We start from the raw sequence: 21,308 nt of genomic DNA on the forward strand, positions 1-21,308 counted from the left end.
AGTTTCACTCAAGCAATTTTATATTTATTAAAACGAGTATTTAAATCTTATTTGCAAATATGTCTTTATCTTAAATGATAGTTAAAACGAAAGTTCATGTTCACTTTAAACATTTCTTAATATATGTTGTATTCTTAGGTAAGCCGTTTCCACAACTCCTATCAAACCGAGACGGCTGCAACCTATCGATTGGGTGGAGAGGTGAGAGGTGGTCACATGACTTTTTTTCTCATAACCGTAAAGTCCTTGCTTGTTTTCATACATATCTATATATGTTTGAGTGCGAAAGATTAAGTCCAGTATTTGAGTGTGAAAATGTCATTATATTTTATGTACAAGGTAACTTTTGTATGTGAGTATTACAGTACACCACTTATGTTTTCTATTGGCTTTTCTGTTTGTTTATTTTTTCGTACGTCATGTCAGTATAAATAACATTTAAGAATATTTTTTCGTCTGTTATCTAATTTGCTATGTTGCCTTACAGTTTCCAACAATATAGACTCCTTTCGGATTTTTAAACATTCTCTAAACTCTAGGTACATTATGTTGCTTGTGGTTTTTGATTTTGTTCGCTACAGAGTTGCTGATAACGTGTTTATTAAGAAATAAATGTAAACACAGAATAGCAACAGTTTTACGCAGTTTATCCTACGAATTACTGCCGAAGATTTTTATGTACCTGACATTGAAAATTAGAGATTTCAGATGTCACTCAATTCTTTGGCCAGTTCTGTAGATTGAACTTCTAACTAGTAAGAATGTTAAATTATTAAATATAATGCAATATATGCACTTCACTGATACAGAACGGTACAAAAAAAAGTCAACTTGAGAAATTTGAAAGTGGATTAATCTGAATATTTTACGGTAGCGTAAATGTTGAACTAATAAAAAATTCCGAGAAATAAACGACAATTTAGTTGTTTAATTAACTTCCTAATATTCAGTGGAAATTTAAGACAATTTTTGTTTAGGTTTCCCTCCGATAACAATGGCTTTCTCTTTTGATATATGTTTTGTTTCTTTACGATTTGGCCCGGCATGGCCAAGCGTGTTAAGGCGTGCGACTCGTAATCTGAGGGTCGAGGGTTCGCATCCCGGTCGCGCCAAACATGCTCGTCCTTTCAGCCGTGGGAGCGTTATAACGTGACGGTCAATCCCACTATTCGTTGGTAAAAGAGCAGCCCAAGAGTTGGCGGTGGGTGGTGATAACTACCTGTCTTCCCTTAAGTCTTATATTGGTAAATTAGAGATGGCTAGCGCATATAGCCTTCTTGTAGCTTTGACGAAATTCAACAAACAAACTTAATAGATAATTCTTTTTTTTTGTGGGGGAAAGAACACCTCATACCTTTTGTGTATTGGGATATATTTAGAAAAACATACCATGTTTTTATTTTGATGGAGACATTTCAGCCAGTGTATATTGTGTACTCAGGATGTGTCTGACTCCACAACATAAGCTTGAAGTACACTTTGTTGTAGTCAGTTAATACAGGATGTGTTTGACTCCACAACATAAGCTTGAAGTACACTTTGTTGTAGTCAGTTAATACAGGATGTGTCTGACTCCACAACATAAGCTTGAAGTACACTTTGTTGTAGTCAGTTAATACAGGATGTGTCTGACTCCACAACATAAGCTTGAAGTACACTTTGTTGTAGTCAGTTAATACAGGATGTGTCTGACTCCACAACATAAGCTTGAAGTACACTTTGTTGTAGTCAGTTAATACAGGATGTGTCTGACTCCACAACATAAGCTTGAAGTACACTTTGTTGTAGTCAGTTAATACAGGATGTGTCTGACTCCACAACATAAGCTTGAAGTACACTTTGTTGTAGTCAGTTAATACAGGATGTGTTTGACTCCACAACATAAGCTTGAAGTACACTTTGTTGTAGTCAGTTAATAAAGGATGTGTCTGACTCCACAACATAAGCTTGAAGTACACTTTGTTGTAGTCAGTTAATACAGGATGTGTCTGACTCCACAACATAAGCTTGAAGTACACTTTGTTGTAGTCAGTTAATACAGGATGTGTTTGACTCCACAACATAAGCTTGAAGTACACTTTGTTGTAGTCAGTTAATACAGGATGTGTCTGACTCCACAACATAAGCTTGAAGTACACTTTGTTGTAGTCAGTTAATACAGGATGTGTCTGACTCCACAACATAAGCTTGAAGTACACTTTGTTGTAGTCAGTTAATACAGGATGTGTCTGACTCCACAACATAAGCTTGAAGTACACTTTGTTGTAGTCAGTTAATACAGGATGTGTCTGACTCCACAACATAAGCTTGAAGTACACTTTGTTGTAGTCAGTTAATACAGGATGTGTCTGACTCCACAACATAAGCTTGAAGTACACTTTGTTGTAGTCAGTTAATACAGGATGTGTTTGACTCCACAACATAAGCTTGAAGTACACTTTGTTGTAGTCAGTTAATAAGGATGTGTCTGACTCCACAACATAAGCTTGAAGTACACTTTGTTGTAGTCAGTTAATACAGGATGTGTCTGACTCCACAACATAAGCTTGAAGTACACTTTGTTGTAGTCAGTTAATACAGGATGTGTTTGACTCCACAACATAAGCTTGAAGTACACTTTGTTGTAGTCAGTTAATACAGGATGTGTTTGACTCCACAACATAAGTACACTTTGTTGTAGTCAGTTAATACAGATGTCGAGGTATCGGTAATTAAATGTTAACTCTTTATTGCTTGTATCTTTTTGTTATTTTAATTTATGTTGTCAGCAATTATTTACTGATTGTGCAAAGGATTTGAAAAGCGCGGAACGGAAGATGAGATAAAGAATGGTGTTTAGAGTGAGTTGGGTGTCTCGCTCACAACCTGTCTACGGATATATTGATTAGTTCTTTATATTGGTAAATGACGCACGAGTGAAACAATTACTTATTGTTTGTTTTGAATTTCGCGTAAAGCTAAACGAGGGCTATCTGCGCTAGCTGCCCCTATTTAAGCAGTGAAAGAGACTAGTCACCAGAGGGACGGTAAGCTAGTCATCACCACCCACCGTCAAATCTTGAACTATTATTTTACCAATTAAAAGTGAAAGTGATCATCACATTATAGCGCTCCCTACGGCTAAAGGGCACAAAAATTTATTGGGATGAGGATTCGAAATCTAAACCCTCAGATTACGAGTCGAACGCTCAAACCACCTGACCGTGCAGGGCGGGCCCTGCTGCATTAGTTATAGCATCATGTTTTCTGTGAAAACATTCCACTAGGTTGAGATTTAAAACCACCACCACAACAAAATAACTGTAATTAATTTCTGTTCTTTACAAAACTGAAGAAGTGTTCTGGTTTTTGAAGTAATTGTGGTATCCTATTTATATAATAATGATTTTAAGATGTTAACTTTATCACATTATTTTCATGAACTCTTTGTCACTCCGGCCAGTAGAAATTATTCTTTTGTGAGTGAAATGTATAACGTTGAATTGTGGGACAAATCGTTAAAAACGAACAGAATTTTTGTGAAGTGTTTTAAAAACGAGACTTCTATAACCAGTGGCACATCGGTTTGTCTGTGGACTTAAAAACGCGAGAAACTGAGTTTCGATACCCGTGGTAGGCAGAGCACAGACAGCCCATTGTGTAGCTTTGCGCTTAGTTACAAACAGACAAGTTAAAACCGAAGTAACTGTGGAGAAACACCTCTGTTGTACTTAAGTCTGTAACATTTGGCATATTGTTATCTTGAGTGAAAACTATAGTGTGTTATTTGTTTATTCATGATAAGAGTATAAGTTAAATTCCATTAATCTGTCCAGGAAAAGTTGGGGGTGGGTTGTGTTAAGTAATCACCTTCCTTTATTTCGTTATTAGCTTAGACAGTCCAAGTAGCTTTTATCAAATTCAAGAAATTAATATCGACGCTTGTTTCGGAATTACTCGCTTATCGTTTGTTAACACGAAGCATAGCTTGGTTGGTTTGACGTTTTATGGCGCAAAGCAACTAGGCTATCTGCACCTAAACGCGTAGCAACCTGTTTCACACTGAAAATGCATTAAAAAAAAACTGAATGATGTTTGTTGAAGAGTTGTAGAGCTTCAAACATTAAATGAAGATAATTTTTTTCTTATCTTTAAAGATAATTCCCGAGTCAATGAGACAGAGAATATTTTTCCTACATAACTTACAATAAGAATACGGAAGAGAAAGTGTTCCCATTTCTTTATAAACTCAAAGTGCATTTTATCGTATTGTGAAACTTAGAAACCGATGTATTATCGTAATAAGAACTCTCAAAACGTTAGGTTTAACGTGCTAGTTTAAACTAGTCGTATTTGTTTTAAGTCCTGGATGTTCATTCAAGAATAAAGAGGTGAGTTTCTCAAGTTTGCTTACTTTGAAAACACTTAAATAGTAATGCACGACATACAAAAGTATAAAAAGTCGATCTGTTACAAAGAAAATTAAGCAAACCCCTTCGAGTTTGCACTCATTTCATAATGTAAGTTAATCGAGTGTTTACTTTGAATCTTTTCTCTTATTTCAACAACTTTTTCTTGCTAGCTTAATTAACCGCGATCGATATTACACGAGCTGAAACTTACGTGCTACTTGATGTTGTACATAACATAAATGGATTTTGTACAACGTCTCATGAAGTTGCAAAGAATATTAGGCTATATACAGCTGCTTAGCTCAGTTTGTTTTGAGTTTCGCAAAAGGATACACATGATAATTGCCTAAATGTATTAAACAAGTCTTGCTTAAGATATCATATGTTACCACTTTGCAAGGTGTCGCTGTAGACTCATAATGAAAAAATATAACATTTATTTATTTTGAAGGTTAATATGCAGTAAGTATCTGCTAAAAGAAACAAATACTGCAGAAAAATAAACTTTTAGTGAAGTTCATAACTGACCAAAAGTCGCTCGTTAAGGTGATGGCATAATCATGGCAAGCATAAAGTTGACTTTATCTAGTTTGTTATATGGACATTAGGCCTAGTTTTAATTACTATTATGTTTAACCTGTTGTTTTTTTGCCTAGCATAGGAAATCTTCTTTTAAAAAAACAAAAAAGAAAAAAAACGGAGCCGTATGTTTCCCAAATTGTTTTCGTAATCGGGTTAAAAACAATTCCTTAACTAGAGGGGTACTCAGTAAAGAGCATACATAGAGCATACATCTGCCAGTTGCATTGAACATACTTGGCTGTCTCAAAAAATACGAAGACGTGTCAGTATGCCCCTCATTATTAACGGACAAAGATCACTTTGGACAGGATAATGAGGAGTTATATTCCACGTGTGACCATCAAGTTTTCATCAAAATTCGATCATTTTTCATTGAGTTACAGAGCAACCATAATGTGGAAAATCAGACCCCATGTTAACAGATAGGGATTTTTTGGAATCTTGTAATCTTAATTATCCAAAAACTAAACTCTAGGTATATTACAACTTTCGTCAGAATACATTTAACAGTTTTCGAGAGATCATGTTGACAAACATACATGGGGGTGATAGCATAACCTCTTGCCACCTTAGGTAGGGGAGGTAACTGAAGCAATATATATATGTAGTGCATGATACTTTACGTATAAAACCATTAGTTTATAGAAAAGGATATAAACATACGTGTAACCTTTAAAAAAACTGTGTTTGACCAATTAGATTATTTCCAGGTGTGATAATACTTGTAGCTTGTGACGCTGTTATTTATTTCATTGTTTTCTGTCATATGACATTAAGCCTGAAACTTACACTCTTGCAATACAGTTAAAGATTCACAGACAGTTCTGGGTCATACTGTTATAATTACTATGGGTAAAAAGTTGTGGTTTACGTACGAAACACGTCTTTGGCGGTAGCATTTTTTTATTTGAATGCACAAAGTTTGTAAAATGTATAGACAGTACTCTGTATTTAAGTTAACTAAGACAATCAAGTGACCTGTCTAGACTACTCGCGTAAGAGGTTAGGTATATAGTGTTATGAACGAACCTGATGGTCATGCGGGGCGTCTTCGTGACTGCGAGGTTAAAGCTATTTCACAACACATGATACCTACCAAACAGCTGTAGTACCAATTTTATCATCGAATGATGATATTAAAAATGTGAAACTGATATACACATATTAGGGAACAAGTATTAAAACTTAATACTGTGACAATACCAGCACTCTAAATGTCTACATACAAATGAAAAAAATTCAAACAAAAATATTTAAACATAAACGTTGCTGTATTAAAGGGAGTTCCATTCTACAAATATCTTTCCCTTTGCTATGTATGGTACTACACTCTTGTGCAAATTAATTGTAACAATATATATACAGTGTTTTACTTCTGATGTAGGTGTACCTCAAGGAGGGGTAGTTAGCCCCGACTCATCATTACATATATAACAAAACGACCAAAATGTCTGCTTTACTTCACAATTTGCAGCTGATGTAGTTATCTAGAAGAGTTCTGAAACGTCAACAATAGTAGCCACAAATTTACAACATTCATTAACTAACGTATCTAAATACTGTTCTAAGAAACGAATAACAATTAGTATACCAAACACACAAATCTTAATATTGAGAAAACTAAAACAACTAATCAAATTAAAACCCAAAGTATATCTTTGCACTCGCCAAATTTCTCGGTCTCAGCTGTGACATAAAATTAACCTGGTAAGAACATATATAAATTAAATTTCAAACAGAACCTGGTAAAGGATAAATCAGATTAGAAGTATGTCAGGAAATAATACAGGAAAAAACACCAAGTAACATATTAAAAATATACACACAATATATACGATCAATCATATAACATGTTTGTCCAGCCTGAATCAGTGTCGCACTTCAGAAAATTAAACAAAAGAACGGAATACTCACTAGTACATGTAAAGTTCCCCACACAACAAACTCAGACTTCCTACATAAATACGCAAACATACAACCACTCCACGACGGACTTCTAAGCAGATCACTCACGCTCTTTGAGAAAGACTTGTGTAAAAAATGAAATGTTACGCGTATTACATCACCATATCATACATGATGAAAATGAGTCTATGTACCTCTTACCATTAAATATACAACTTAGTGCTAGACCTACATAACTCATCATTTTATTGTTTATTATATAATGTATTAAAAAGGGTGTTTTTGTAAATACACTTATAATAAACCAACAGTACGAAAAACATGGGAATATATGAACTGTACATAGCGAGTATATTCGAGTGTAAAACGGCCCGACGTATAAGGCACTCGACTCGTAATCTGAGGGTCTCGGGTTCGAATCCCTGTTACACCAAACATACTCGCCCTTTCAGCCGTGGGGGTGTTATAATGTGACGGTCAATCTCACTATTCGTTGGTAAAAGAGTAGCCCAGGAGTTGGCGGTGGGTGGTGATGACTAACTGCCTTCCCTTCAGTTGTACACCGCGAAATTAGGGACGTCTAGCGCAGATAGCCCTCGTGTAGCTTTGTGCGAAATTCAAACCAAACCGAGTGTAAATGTTGAACGTCAGAATATGAATGGACATGGCCCTGATAGGGGTTTTGAATTCATATCAGTGAAAGCAATACCCTCGTTTGTGTTGCCTTCAACATTTAACAGTTGCCTGACCATAAAATTATTAACAATGCCCATAAATGCAGGAGGAAGATGTCAAGATTGTACTTTACCCTCACAAATCCACCCAAATGACCTAAATACCGATAATTAAAACAACATTCTAACAGTTCAGAATTAGGGTCGACTGTGCACTGATAGCTCTTGTATTGCTTTGATCGAAAAGTATGAAGAATAAAAAAATAATAAGTTGTTATAAGTCTCTTATATCACAGTATAACCATTCTCATTAAAATACCGTACCAATTTCTGGTACAACAAACTCACCAAAATAAGCTACGCTGAATTAGAAGACAACAGGTTTTTGTTTATCCTACTTTCTAGTTTCTCGATATTTTAATAGTTATTTATTGACATAAAAATTCTTCTCATTGTAAACAAAGAGCTTTATTAAATTTTGCCCTGTTTTGTGTAGCCATGGATAAAGCTATTAGTGTTAATTATTTATAGAAACAAGAGCAGTCGGAGAGATTGCATACTCTCGCCCTGCCGACCCTTTTCGAGGTTAAATGTGTTTATATTGGATAACATCAAATTTCACCTTCGAAACCTCAGAAAATTTTCTTTGTATCCAGAATGATTAACGATCCGGATCATATTTTGCGATGAAGAGTCTCAACCTCAATGCACCCGTGAAATGTGGCACATATATCCGATAACACTTTATAGAGTTGTTAACCATAACCCTCGAAAATACCCTGTCTTCCCATTATAGAAAATACTTCAGTGTGATCCATAATCTTAAACCAGTAACTCTTGATGACGAGAAACCCACTTTAAATAAAATAAAAATGTGTCTCAGGAAGGCCGAAACGTTGTTCTCTGGTTATCAGTGAAAGTGTTAATACCCATACCAGCCCTTCTGAGATGCAATCCTAAATCAAGTTTGGATCCAGATACAGGTAGTTTTCAGGTAGAATTTTTGCCCCTTAATTAAGTAACAGACGATTTACGATGAATTTCGCGTAAGAATATTGCCAACTTTATCATAAATCCATGGAGAAGAACAAGGTGGTTTGTGATATAATGCTAATTTAAACTAATATTTGTCAACAGGTATCTTTTAATACCGTGAAAGCTTATCTCTGCAGGTTTTGAGTAGAAAATTGCACCTAATAATTTAGTCCCAACACGTGGTATTATTTTATTTCACGGGGAACTGAATATATTTCACACATAATGAAAGCATTGATCAGTACATGCTTGTCTGTGTATTGGTATCTTGGGGTAATGCCAGCGTATGTCTTGTGTACATTAAACTGCTGTCATCCTCCGTGATCGATTAGAGGTGTTGTGATGTTAGATAGGGGATCAGCATTTAAAGGATACAGAAACAAAACTGCACACGTAATTGCATTTTAGATTGATGATACGTAGTGCTTAGAAGCTTATGTTGCAATGTTCATGACGTCATTATGTCTTACATTTATCGTGTACTTGATTGTTCATCATACATATATTTGATTATAATGTTAGATTACACCATCACACCATTGTTTTTACTCTTGAAGTTCCTTTTCAGGATTTGGGTAAAATATGAGAGCAATCGAAATGATTGTGTTATATAGTTCATCTCGTGCTTTAACGTGGAATAAGCGTATGAAACGCACTGTAAAATAATAACAATAAAGGCCTCGGCAGTATGAAGCGCTTTCTCACTTTTAGTTGTCGCAAAACGACACGTAGTCGTTTCTCAGTGCAACACCGTGAAACCAAGTTGCGGACATTTCAATCACGGAATGGTGACTTCATCTTGTAGGTGTACATTTATTGCTATTACAAATTTTAAGCGGTGGTCGAGCGACTCGTTTAATAGATGAAGACTATTTTAATTTTGATCAGCTCGGCGGTGTTGGTTAGACCTCTTCTGATATCGCATTTTGCGATCTAACAATCTTGCTGAAATGTGACATCATTTGACCAGTCATGCAAATTGATTTAGTTGACCTTGTGGCATACGAGTCATGGTTATTTCTCTAGCATTCTACTCGTTTAAATTTACTGAATGGTTTGCATTTTCGCGAACCATCAGTCGCATGACTGTCCGAGCTGAAACGAGGTATCTGATTTTTACGATCTAATTATCCTAACTGTTTTAATTGAAGCGTCATATCGTATTCTTCTGACAAGTGTTATTCATGATCACTGTTCTAATCGATGTAGCATCTTCTGACCCATCATGATAATGTCTGTAGCTGTGATAGGTCTCCACGTTCTTGTGGCCTACTTGTCATGCTCATTGGTCTAACTGAAGGGGTCATCATGTTCTTAGGACCTACAAATCATGATCATTGGTTTAGTCGAACTGGCCTACTAGTCATGCTAATTGATTTAGTTGACATTCCTGTAACGTACAAGTCATGGTTATTTCTCTAGCTTAAAGGTAGTAAGACAACTGCCCCTTTTGGAACATTCTCTCCACCCCCTTCCCGGACAACTGCCTCCCTCGCAGCCATATCTTCTTATAATCTTATATTATTACAACTGACTAAAATAAAAACAACAACACATATTTCTTATATTTTATAGAAGAACGAATTGTTTAATACTTTACTGCGTGTGTCACAATTATTTAGGTAATATAACTTTACAATAGTTCAACATTGCTGTGTTATAAAAATAAACAAAATTTAACATGAAACCTGTGTTATTTTCTCCTGTTTAAATAATTTTAGATAAATCATTTTTCTATGAAATACAAGATATATATATATTTTCCTTATTTTAATCAGTTATATTAATATAATAGGGGATGGCTGCGTGGAGGGCGGTTTTCCTACAGGGACAGTTGTTCGTAGGGGGCAACTGTACGGGGCCAGTTGTGAGGTTATCAATATCACCTATGCCAGTAGTTCTCAACCTTTTTAAGGCCTGGCATGGCCAGGTGGGTTAAGGCGTTCGACTCGTAATTTGAGGGTTGCGGGTTCAAATCCCCGTCGCACCAAACATGCTCGCTCTTTCAGCCGTGGGGCTCTATAATGTGACGGTCAATCTCACTATTCGTTGGTAAAAAAGTAGTCCAAGAGTTGGCGGTGGGTGGTGATGACTAGCCGCTTTCCCTTTAGTCTTACACTGCAAAATTAGGGATGGCTAGCGCAAATAGCCCTCGTGTAGCTTTGTGCGAAATTCAAAAACAAAACAAACAAACTGAAATTTGAAACATTATATTTAGATTTCTTTCTAATTCAAATTAAATGTAACTCATACAGCTTTGTTAAGGTATAACGAAAAGGAAGATCTGAGTTAAAAGTAAGAATATTCAAATCACAGAAAAAGTGAAGAAATAAAGCGTGAAAACTGAATTTAAACAGATGTGGTTAACACTGGCTTATACAGGTGTGCAGTTTTGTAATCAAGTGATAGCGGTGTTTAGAAACAAAATAAGAAGGATCCACGCCTGTACTGATGCCAATGGGGGTCACTTTCAACATTGTTTATAATTGTCATTCATATTTACCTCCTGTATTCTATATTGAAACATGTCTGTAAATGATTATATAAGTGCACAATGACTTTCCGAACACTTGTAATAGAAAAGCAGTAAAGTAATGCATTGGCCTTAATTAAATATGTTTTTAATTGTTTGTTCATTTTAACATTGTGCATTATTTATTATTTTAACGTCACAAAGAAGTGCCAAGATAAAATGCAGGGATATCAATACGGAATAAAATGTGTTAAGGTAACTTCTTTATTAAACCATTCTTTAGAGCAAATAACAGTAGGTTATTTACTATGTTTCGTTTTATTTTTTGTTGGTAGAACAGGAACTTGTTTTTCTAAATTTTATCTGTAACTTTAAAAAATGTGTTAAATAAGCCTGTCTTGAACTGAAATTAAACTGCTCGACCCAACGAAACATATTAATTTGTTTCTTGTCGTTACTATTCTAAATCCTTAAATTTGTATTAGGCTTGAAATAATGGTTAGCTTTAAGATCTGCAGAACAGGAAATCCAAGATTCGAAACCCAATATATTGTTAAGCATCCTTAACTCTGCTAGCTGTGTGCTTCATAATACTGGCTGTCAATCCACCTATTCTGATTAGATTAGCTGTTGTAACTTGGGTATAGTTATTCCCGAGCTTTTAAAGTCTGTATAATGTTTTTATTTTATGTATCGTGTAAAATGGCGATTAAGTTAAAAATCCGAGTTACTTTTATGCTCATATTTTCAACCAGAAAACATATTCCAGGACTTTTAGTTTATATTTTGTCTGTTGATTTCTCCCCTTTATCCATCACAGGAAGCAGTGGCTGATTTTGATTTCTATGGTTATGTACGGCTTTCTTGAAACTTTTTGATACCGTAAATAATTGTAGTATTATTTCAAGTACTGTATTCATTTTATTTATCTGGTTATTTATTACTGTTTTCTTACATTTAAATTCCGTTTGTAGAGCTGTAAGCAGTCTGACAATACATGTATATACCCTTAAAACAGTGGCTTTCAAACTTATTGGCCCGGGATGGCTAGATGGTTAAGGCACTCAACTCGTAATCTGAAGGTCGCGGGTTCGAATTCCCGTCACACCAAACATGCTCGCCCCTTCAGCCGTAGTGACGTTATAAAGTTACGGTCAATCCCACTATTCGTTGGTAAAATAGTAGCCCAAGAGATGGCGGTGGGTGGTGTTAATTAGTTGTCTTCCCTTTAGTATATTACTTCAAAATTGAGGATGACTTGCGCAGATAGTCCTCATGTAGCTTTGCGCGAAATTCAAAACAAACCAAATCAAACTTATTTTGAATGACGACGTCCTCACCTATTTATCTCGTTTCACGCGACGCCAATTTTATAGCAGACAGTATTTTATTTGTATATATTTTTTCATGTTGTTTAATTATTCTTCGTTTGGTGAAACTCGCGACGTTCCTAGGAGTTTGCTGGGAAATACTAGTGTCGCGACACACAGTCTGCAAGACAGTTCTCTAAAACGCAAACGCGGTCTGGAGAGATTGTACAAGTTTATCATTTTCTATATTTAACATTTCCCTTTTAAGAACGGTAAAGAAGTACGACCATTTATTCGTGAGCGACTTCCATAATATGAAGGGAAATTAAAATAATTTGTTTTTAATTACGTGAAAGTTTCGTTGGGATTAACTCGAAAATGAATACATCAAAAGTTGAAGTTATGGTGAATTCTGTGTAACAGTATTTATGTTGCCGAGAATATCTGTACTTGGAATGTTTACAGTTGACAAACACGTCAGTTTATGAATTGAAATCAAAGGTACTTTTTTGCGTGTAAGACTTAATTCCTTTTTTAAAGTTAAAAAGGGTCCAGTGGCTCATCGGTGAGTTTGTGGGCTTAGAGCTCTACAATTCGGAGCTCGATATCCGGTGGGCATAGCGCAGATAACCTTTTGCGTAGCTTTGGGCTTAAACAAAGCAAACAGATCACTTAAAAGCGTGTTAGGAGTGGTTACTGCTTGATAATTAAAGCTGACCTTCATTTTTTTTTAACTTTTGTGATTTTGCCAGGAATAAGATGACAAGCAAGAGAGATTCTTGGAACAAAGTAGGTGTTGAGGAAATAAGGCAAGGTACTATTTTCCTTAAAAATATTCATTGATTGAAAGAAGTTTGTCGGTTGCTTTTAATATGTTTCAGTATTTTCAAAATAGTTCTTACACTGTTGCTTTGCAATCACTGTTTGGTGTTTGATGTTTTACTTTGTCAGTAGAATCCCTCGTAAAATTCAGTAATAGTTTTTCTGAAACTTGATTACCATACAAGTTGTCGAAAACTTTGTTTCTTAGTCCAATGGACAAACAAACAAACACGAAACTAAAGTCATTTTGCGATCACTAATTGTTTATTTGATTATCTTACAAAATAAGTTGTTTTATATTTCGTTTTTGTTTAAATAGTGAACGACATATTTAAGTTTCCTTAGGTTATTTCAATACATGTAATACATGTCATGCTTGTTTACTCATCCATTTCTACCTGTTGTGTTATGTACAGAAAACCCATTTGTTATCATTTCAGCTTTATGCCTTTTGTCATAAAAAACATTTTCACTATCTTAACCTTGTTATAGGATCGACTCTTGCAACTTTCACTGATATTATTTCGAATCACGTTCACTTCTCTATTCACTGCCCCCCCCCCTCCTTTACCCTAGTGGCATAGAGACGTTGCTACCCATAGCTGGCAAGAGCACGGATAATCCATTATTCTTAACTGCAAACAAGCAACTTAAATACAACTAATATAATAATATTTGTTGGACCATTTATTAGTTATAGAACTTGCGAAAACAAAAAGGTTGTTTGTGTACATTTCCTTCGTTCTCCGCTGGAACTGTGATATATGTGTGTTTCTACAAGGAAAGGAGACAGTACATAGTAAAAATATTTATAAATCTCACCCGAAACAAGTAAGCTTTTGTTAAGAATAAAATATTTATGTAATATCATATCGTGAAAGGCGTTTTCTTGAAGAGCCACCGTTTCATTGCTTCTCATAACGACCGTTTCGTCGTACAACACCTCTTACTGGCTGAGAAGATTCTTCACTGACATAAAAAAACAAGTTAGTTATTTTACGCAGAGTTTGACCATAACCAATCTTCAAATTCTAAAGAGAGTCTTTCATCAGTTACTCTGTGGAAGATGCAAATTCACGTATAGATATTGTTTAGCAATGACATAATTTTCTTCTACGTCTGTACTGCTCTCATGGAGCACAGAAGTTCAATCTTATGTCTTATATCTGAACTGTTATTACTTTGCTTGCTACATTTGATCTCATTCTAATGATTTTCTCACGTAGTTAGTTGTTGCAGAACAACAACAACAGTAAGAAGATTCCTAGGGAACTTTTATTTTCCCTTTGAACATCTCACAAAGAGCGGTGAAGTTGTAGAAAGAACACAGATGAAGCAGACCAGACGTTATAAGCGTTTTCATTTAGTAGTAGTTTTTTTCGTTATCTGATTTTGATAGCCCTTAGTAATAAACGCTGACTATTGTGATTTGTGACTGTGACGTTGTGATAATGAACACTGAGTAGTTATTTCGTTTGAAGTTGTTTTTACTGTAGGTCAATCGAACGGTAGCTTTTTTTTTGTATGACGCCGTTTTGCTGTAACAGTGCACAATGACCGATGGTTTTCGCGTCTGAGACAGTTTTTTTTATAGCAGTTAACATTGGATTGCAACAGTTTTTCTGTTTGAGATTGTTAGATTTTGTTTTTCTTCAAATATCAGCGTATAAATTAGACATTTCTTTCACGTTAAAAATGCCTTGTCGATATCCGTGCCTATTTTTTGTTCAAGAACCGTAAGTTCTGTGTTTGTGAATTTTGTTTTATTCGCATCGCAAGGCATTTCAGTATAAAACTGATATCGTTAATTACCAAAAGATTTTTATTTCTATGTGGATGTTTACAGTAGCCAATCACATTACACGATTACAAGAACTTTGTAAGTATAAATTACACTATGTAACAACATTTTTACTTTTTCTTGTCCCTGGGCAGAAAGTGTTATTTATCAATTACTTATGTCTAAAGTAAATGGAAAAGACCTAATTTTTCTCTTCAAACTTTGCTTGTGTGACCTGGGAGCGTATAACGAAAGCATTATGGGAGACTATATTTAGGGGCTGATACATGAAAGTGATTTACATTACTGTCGCAAATCTCGAAAAACTACTCACTTCTAAACATTTTTGTATAACTTTAGTATAATTACATGTAAATCTTGATTCATATGTTGTTTTATTCAGACTTTATGTAAATGCGCAAATTTGCCAATTTTTACATATAAAATAGGTTAATTTCTAAATTTCATTATCCAGGTCACTAGAGCAAAGTTTGAAGGGAATAATGGCCATTTTTCTGTACTTTTACAACATAAGCAATTAAGAAATAACACATACTATCCAGGAACAAAATTTGTGTTACGTAGTGTTATGTGTTACTAAGTTCAATGGAGTTAGTCGTCAACAGTTATCATGTACTGTCCACATTATATATAATTATATTACAGAAGCCAATCACATTACACGATTGTAAGGACTTTATAAATATAGAGTATTCTTCATGTAGTTGGGTGGATATAGTCCTAAACGTTCCTAATATACATATAATGTGATACATTATGTGCTGTTGTGTGAAAAACAAGTTAAAGTTTATAATCAGGAACAAACTCTAAAATTCAATTCAAATGTGTGTTTCCCAAACACTAAAACATTAATAATTGTTTCGCATTTTTTCTAGTGTTACTTTATTCTAGTATCATTATTTTAGTTGGAAAAGATGTTTATGTTGATAACTTTAAGAAATAAAAAATATATATGTTCTTGTCGTTCTTTCAAATACGAATTTTAATACTGAAACGGAAAATTTCGAACTGAATATAATATGACATACACGTGAATCATGTTATGACGTAAACATCCTGTTAAAATACAATAATTCTTGAAGTTAATTATCTTTACTTTGTTTTACATAGTAAGCTCGTCAAAATCAAAACTCATTATTAGGTAGGAAGTAAGCCTGCATATCACTGAACCACATTACTGGTCCATATTAGGGATCACAAGAAACCCCACAAAACCCAAATGGAACGTTCAGGCAAGTAGCATCTCAATCCAAAAACACTTTAAAACATTTAGTGTTGACCGTTGAAGCTGTACATATATAAAAATAGACTAAAAAAAACACGCATGTTAGACTTACAAGGAAAAGAAAATCCGCTCAAAAAACCTGTTTCTAATTATTATTATCCTCTTGCCAGACTTCAACAAAATCCTGTAATTATTATTATTTTCTTGCCAGACTTCAACAAAATCCTGTAATTATTATTATCCTCTTGCCAGACTTCAACAAAATCCTGTAATTATTATTATCCTCTTGCCAGACTTCAACAAATTCCTGTATTTATTATTATCCTCTTGCCAGACTTCAACAAAATCCTGTATTTATTATTATCCTCTTGCCAGACTTCAACAAAATCCTTTTTTAGAATTACTAAAAAAGTAGGGAACCGCAATTGTCGTAGGGGTATTGAAATTTTCTTTCGTCTATATTTTGCACTTAAAAAAATTATAATTCTAGTGTAAATATTGTTATCACTAACCCTTAAAGCTAGCTTTCTTATAAACATCTGATGTTTCTTTAAAAAGCGGAACTACAGGGTAAAACAGAAATTACTAACTAGTGATAGGTGAGCATGAGATGACTGCAGAATGTAGATACACAATGCTTTGTAAATTATACAATCGGTGTCTTTAGGGAGTCAACATCTATGCTGTGAATGAAGGAGGAAAATATCAGTGCACAGTCGTCAAAAGAAGTGCACAGGTGTATCAACAAAATTTAATTTGCGCTCCGTGAACGCCTTTAAAAGATCCAGTTTCAGACCAGATATAAAACTGAGTAATGCTTCTAAAACTTTTGTATATAAACCATCATTTGTAATAACTGTTAGCAATAACCACTTTTATAAATTGTATTGTTTTTGTTTGTTTGTGTGTGTGTGTTTTTTAATTGCAAAGCCACATTGGGAGATTTGCTGAGCCCACCGAGGGGAATCGAACCCCTGATTTTAGCATTGTTCATCCGTAGATTTAACGCTGTACTAGCGCATGGCCTTGTTTATTTGTATATTAAAACATATTTGTATCAAAAAAGAAAATTATATGTATCAATTTTGTCGGCAAATATTATAAATTTAATACGTACTAACATTTAAATAACTGTTAAATTAGAATAAAAAATCAGTTATTTGAAATGCTAATATGTAACGTACGTAACATAATAAATTGAAAACTCGTCCTAAATAAAGTATAACACGTCAAGAAAGTACGCCAGTAACAAAAGTATATGAGATGTGACTACTTTTACTTTCGTGGGAAAACGTCTGCATTGCTTTTTTTCTGCCACCTACACCCTCTTTCTGGCTCAAAGGGAAGTTTTAGGGCTTGTAGTGCTAAAATTCGGAGTTCGATCCTTGCAGTGTCCCTGGTACAGATGTTTTATTGTGAAGCTTTGCACTTAACAAGAAACAAGTGCACAATAATTAATTGATTGTATAATCTTTGCAATCATTTGAGACATGAATATTGCTAACATTGTTAGAAAACAATTTATCAAATTAACGTTGAGTGGACGTAAGAGTAAGACGATACTTGTGCCAAAGCTAAATGATTATGATAGTTATTCTGTCAATGAATGTTTCATACATTGCTCTTTATGCATATAACTTGTTGTGTCAGTAAGCTTACAGTCTTGCAACCTTAAAGAAGTACTTTAATGAGGGTTTAGCCAGATTGGCATGATATTTATAAACTATGAGTGCAAAAAAAAATTCGGGACCTTTCTGATACAGAGACAAACACATGTGGATAAGTAATAACACCCAGACGAACACCCTCATGGTCCACTTAGTATGGGGGTACAGTTTCAGCTTTCTAGGTTCTTTTCTCTCGAAGTTATAGTGGTTACTCTTATTCACACAGATGCACCTTTTTATTATTATCGGTAATTTATATTATTATACTTAACTTTGCAAAATGTAATTGTATATTGTCATACTGTGAATATGATAACTTACGTTTGTTAAATAAGTACTATCTCAATAGGTCATACCATATTGTAGGAAATAATGAAACCAGGTGTAATATATACTTTCCATTTTATTCAGAGATGGGATTTTTCTTTTTACATCATGAAATCTTTCTGTGGAATTTTTGTTTTTTTCACATTACTTTAATTTGCTTTTCCAATTGAATATTTATTATTATTCTAAAATATTTAGACAGTCTGATTTAATGTTTTCAATATTTCAACTGTATTTTTAAAAATTACATCTACTGGAATACATTGGATTATTTGTTTTGGTTTTTTGTGTACAGAATGCCAGAAAAACTGCTTTCTTAACATTTTAACACAGTAAATATTAATATACCATTTCTTTGTATATTATAAATAATTTATCATTTGTTGTGGTAATTTCCTTACCAGTATTGTTATGCAAGTTAATGCTAACTACTTTTAAAAACTAGTTATTTTTTCATTAAACTTAATTTCACAGAAGTAATTTGAATAAGTGAAAATAAAAAGGGACCCAAAATTATCTCTTGAGTATTTCAGGGCTAATTTCCATGTCTCTGCTTACAGCTGAATTAATTCAAACTACTGTTTAATGAATATCATTTATATAAATTAAAAGCAATATCCCTTTTTCAATTTCATTCATTCATTTATTCATCATTAGATTCCATCAAGGAACATAGGGCCGCAATCACTTACGGATTCTTCAAAAGGTATTTAAGTGAGTAGGTTGTTAGCCCGCTGCACCGAGCCGTCCCTAATTTAGTAGTGTAAGACTAGAGGGAAGGCAGCTAGTCATCACCACCCACTGCCAACTCTTGGGCTACTCTTTTACCAACGAATAGTGGGATTGATCATCACATTATAACAACCCCACGGCTGGGAGGCGAGCATGTTTGGCACGACGTGGGTGCGAACCCGCAACCCTCAGATTACAAGTCGCACGCCTTACGTGCTTGACCATGTCGGGCCATTTTTTTTTTTTCAATTTGTTTGGTAATTTTTAATAAAATTCCTAGTGAAAATTTTTTGAAACATTTACATAAGAGCAGTGGCTATTATCATTAATAAAATGATTATATTTATTGCCTAGTGCATTATCTGCACTCTTCATTTTTCATGTAACAGAATTTTAAACTTGTAAACAGATTATTAAATCTATAGATTTTAGAAATCGTTGCTCAACTACCATTCAATATTTTTTTGATATAATTGATAATAAAGACATATTTTCAGGTAGCTGGAATGAAATATGGATTATTATAAATCAATATGAATAATTATAGATATGTTATCAGGTATATATAGGTTATCATTAAAGAAGTACAAACCCTTATATAAATTATTATTGGGGGGATCCAAAAGTAAAAGAGATTACCATTAAGTTGCAGTTGAATATATAATACATTGTTTAATTTACTATGGTTTTTGTTATGTTGGAAATTTAAAAAAAAGATTAAATAAATTATCATTATATTTATTTCAAATCACAAAATACATCTAATAATATAATGGAAGTACAGTGCAAATATGAGATTATGAACAAAATTCATGTTAAATGTGTTTCTTTGTAAAACTGTCATTCTAATTACAACATTCAATCCTTATTTTGGTTATAGCTGAGAAAGTCCATTGTGTAGAATTGTGGTAGACTACAAACAAAATAATCTAATTGCAACAAGACATTTCCTTTTAACACATCTAAAAACAAAAAAATATTCATATATGTAGACTACAAACGTTATGTAAGATTTAATTGTATAAAGATGATATATGATGAAAACAACTAGTTTGAAATGAAAATACTTGGACTGCATCATTTCATCTTATATGTATGATAAACTAGTAGATCAAAACCAAAACCCACAACAGTAGAAAGGTCAAGGATTTAGGTGTTGGTTTACAAGATTTTGTTGTATATGAATATTGATTGAAGAATCAAACAACAAGCTAGTTTTATAACAACCCTTTTACAGTTTTCACATTGCATAATATTCAAAAGTATGGGACAAAGTAGCCAGTCTGTGTTACTGGTTTTGAAATCTGTTTTTGTAATTGAATTCAGGGTTTCCAGCATTACTTCTGCTATTTTAGTCGATCACAATTAGGCAACTCCAAATAAGATAACTCTACATTTCTACATGACTTTTGTGTCAACTTTGGGATTATTAAATCTCGATTTATCAGTGGAAAGAAGAGAATAGCCAAGTTGGAACTACCTAGAGGAATGACATAAAGTCACTTTTGTAGAAGGTTAACAGTAAATTTTCTGTTTTCAAATCAATATTTATTGAATTTGTTATAAATATAAAGAGTATTATAGTAGAGTGTTGTGTATGATATTACTTATTCAAAGTTTGCATTTCATTTTTTAATTAAAAATGTAATCTAAGCTTACATTATTTTTTCTAGATATATGTGTGAATATTTGTGAAGGGGTTGAAAAATAAAATGCCACCCTATTATGTTATGTTAGCTTAACTGTTGAATCACGTCTCTACACTTTGTCCTTTCTGTTGTTTGTGCAAGGTTTCATATTTCAAACATATTTATTATGTGTGATTTGAAACCCTTTTTATGCATGAAACTCAATAATTTGTGAACTATGTTGCTTATGGTCAAAGGAATTGTTTGTTGTTAACTGCAGATATGCACGGCAATTCATGCTTTCCCCATTGTGAGAATCATACCTGAAATTTTAATGTTACAAGCTCTCAAACTTACTGTTAAACAGCAGGGGAGGGCTGTAAAAAGTAGGGTCTGAAATGGCCAGGAGGTTAAGGCACTCGACTCCTAATCCAAGGGTTGTGGGTTCAATTCTCCATCACACCAAACATGCTCGACCTTTCAGCCATGGGGACATTATAATGTGATGGTCAATCCCACTATTCATTGGTAAAAGAGTAGCCTAAGAGTTGGTGGTGGGTGGTGATGACTAATTGCTTTTCCATTATTCTTACACTGGTAAATTAGGGATAGCTAGCTCAGATAGGCCTCATGTAGCTGTGCACAAAATTCAAGAACAAACTGTAAAAAAAATACAAAATATAAATTAACTGAGTACCATTATCAAGTTATATAGATTTAACAGTGAGTTTCTGTA

General features: G+C 34.0%; 1 protein-coding gene across 9 annotated transcripts in view; it reads left to right on the forward strand.

The window, feature by feature from the left end:
* Window positions 1-21,308, forward strand: part of LOC143227828 (ras GTPase-activating protein nGAP-like) — a 215,607-nt gene that overhangs the window by 80,892 nt on the left and 113,407 nt on the right. For all 9 annotated transcript variants that reach the window (XM_076459160.1, XM_076459169.1, XM_076459102.1 and 6 more), the window contains one exon: window positions 139-201. In XM_076459160.1, the coding sequence (XP_076315275.1) occupies window positions 139-201 (63 nt within the window). The remainder of the gene's footprint in view (window positions 1-138; window positions 202-21,308) is intronic.

The sequence above is a fragment of the Tachypleus tridentatus genome, chromosome 1 (assembly GCF_004210375.1).
Source record: "Tachypleus tridentatus isolate NWPU-2018 chromosome 1, ASM421037v1, whole genome shotgun sequence".
Lineage (NCBI taxonomy): Eukaryota > Metazoa > Arthropoda > Merostomata > Xiphosura > Limulidae > Tachypleus > Tachypleus tridentatus.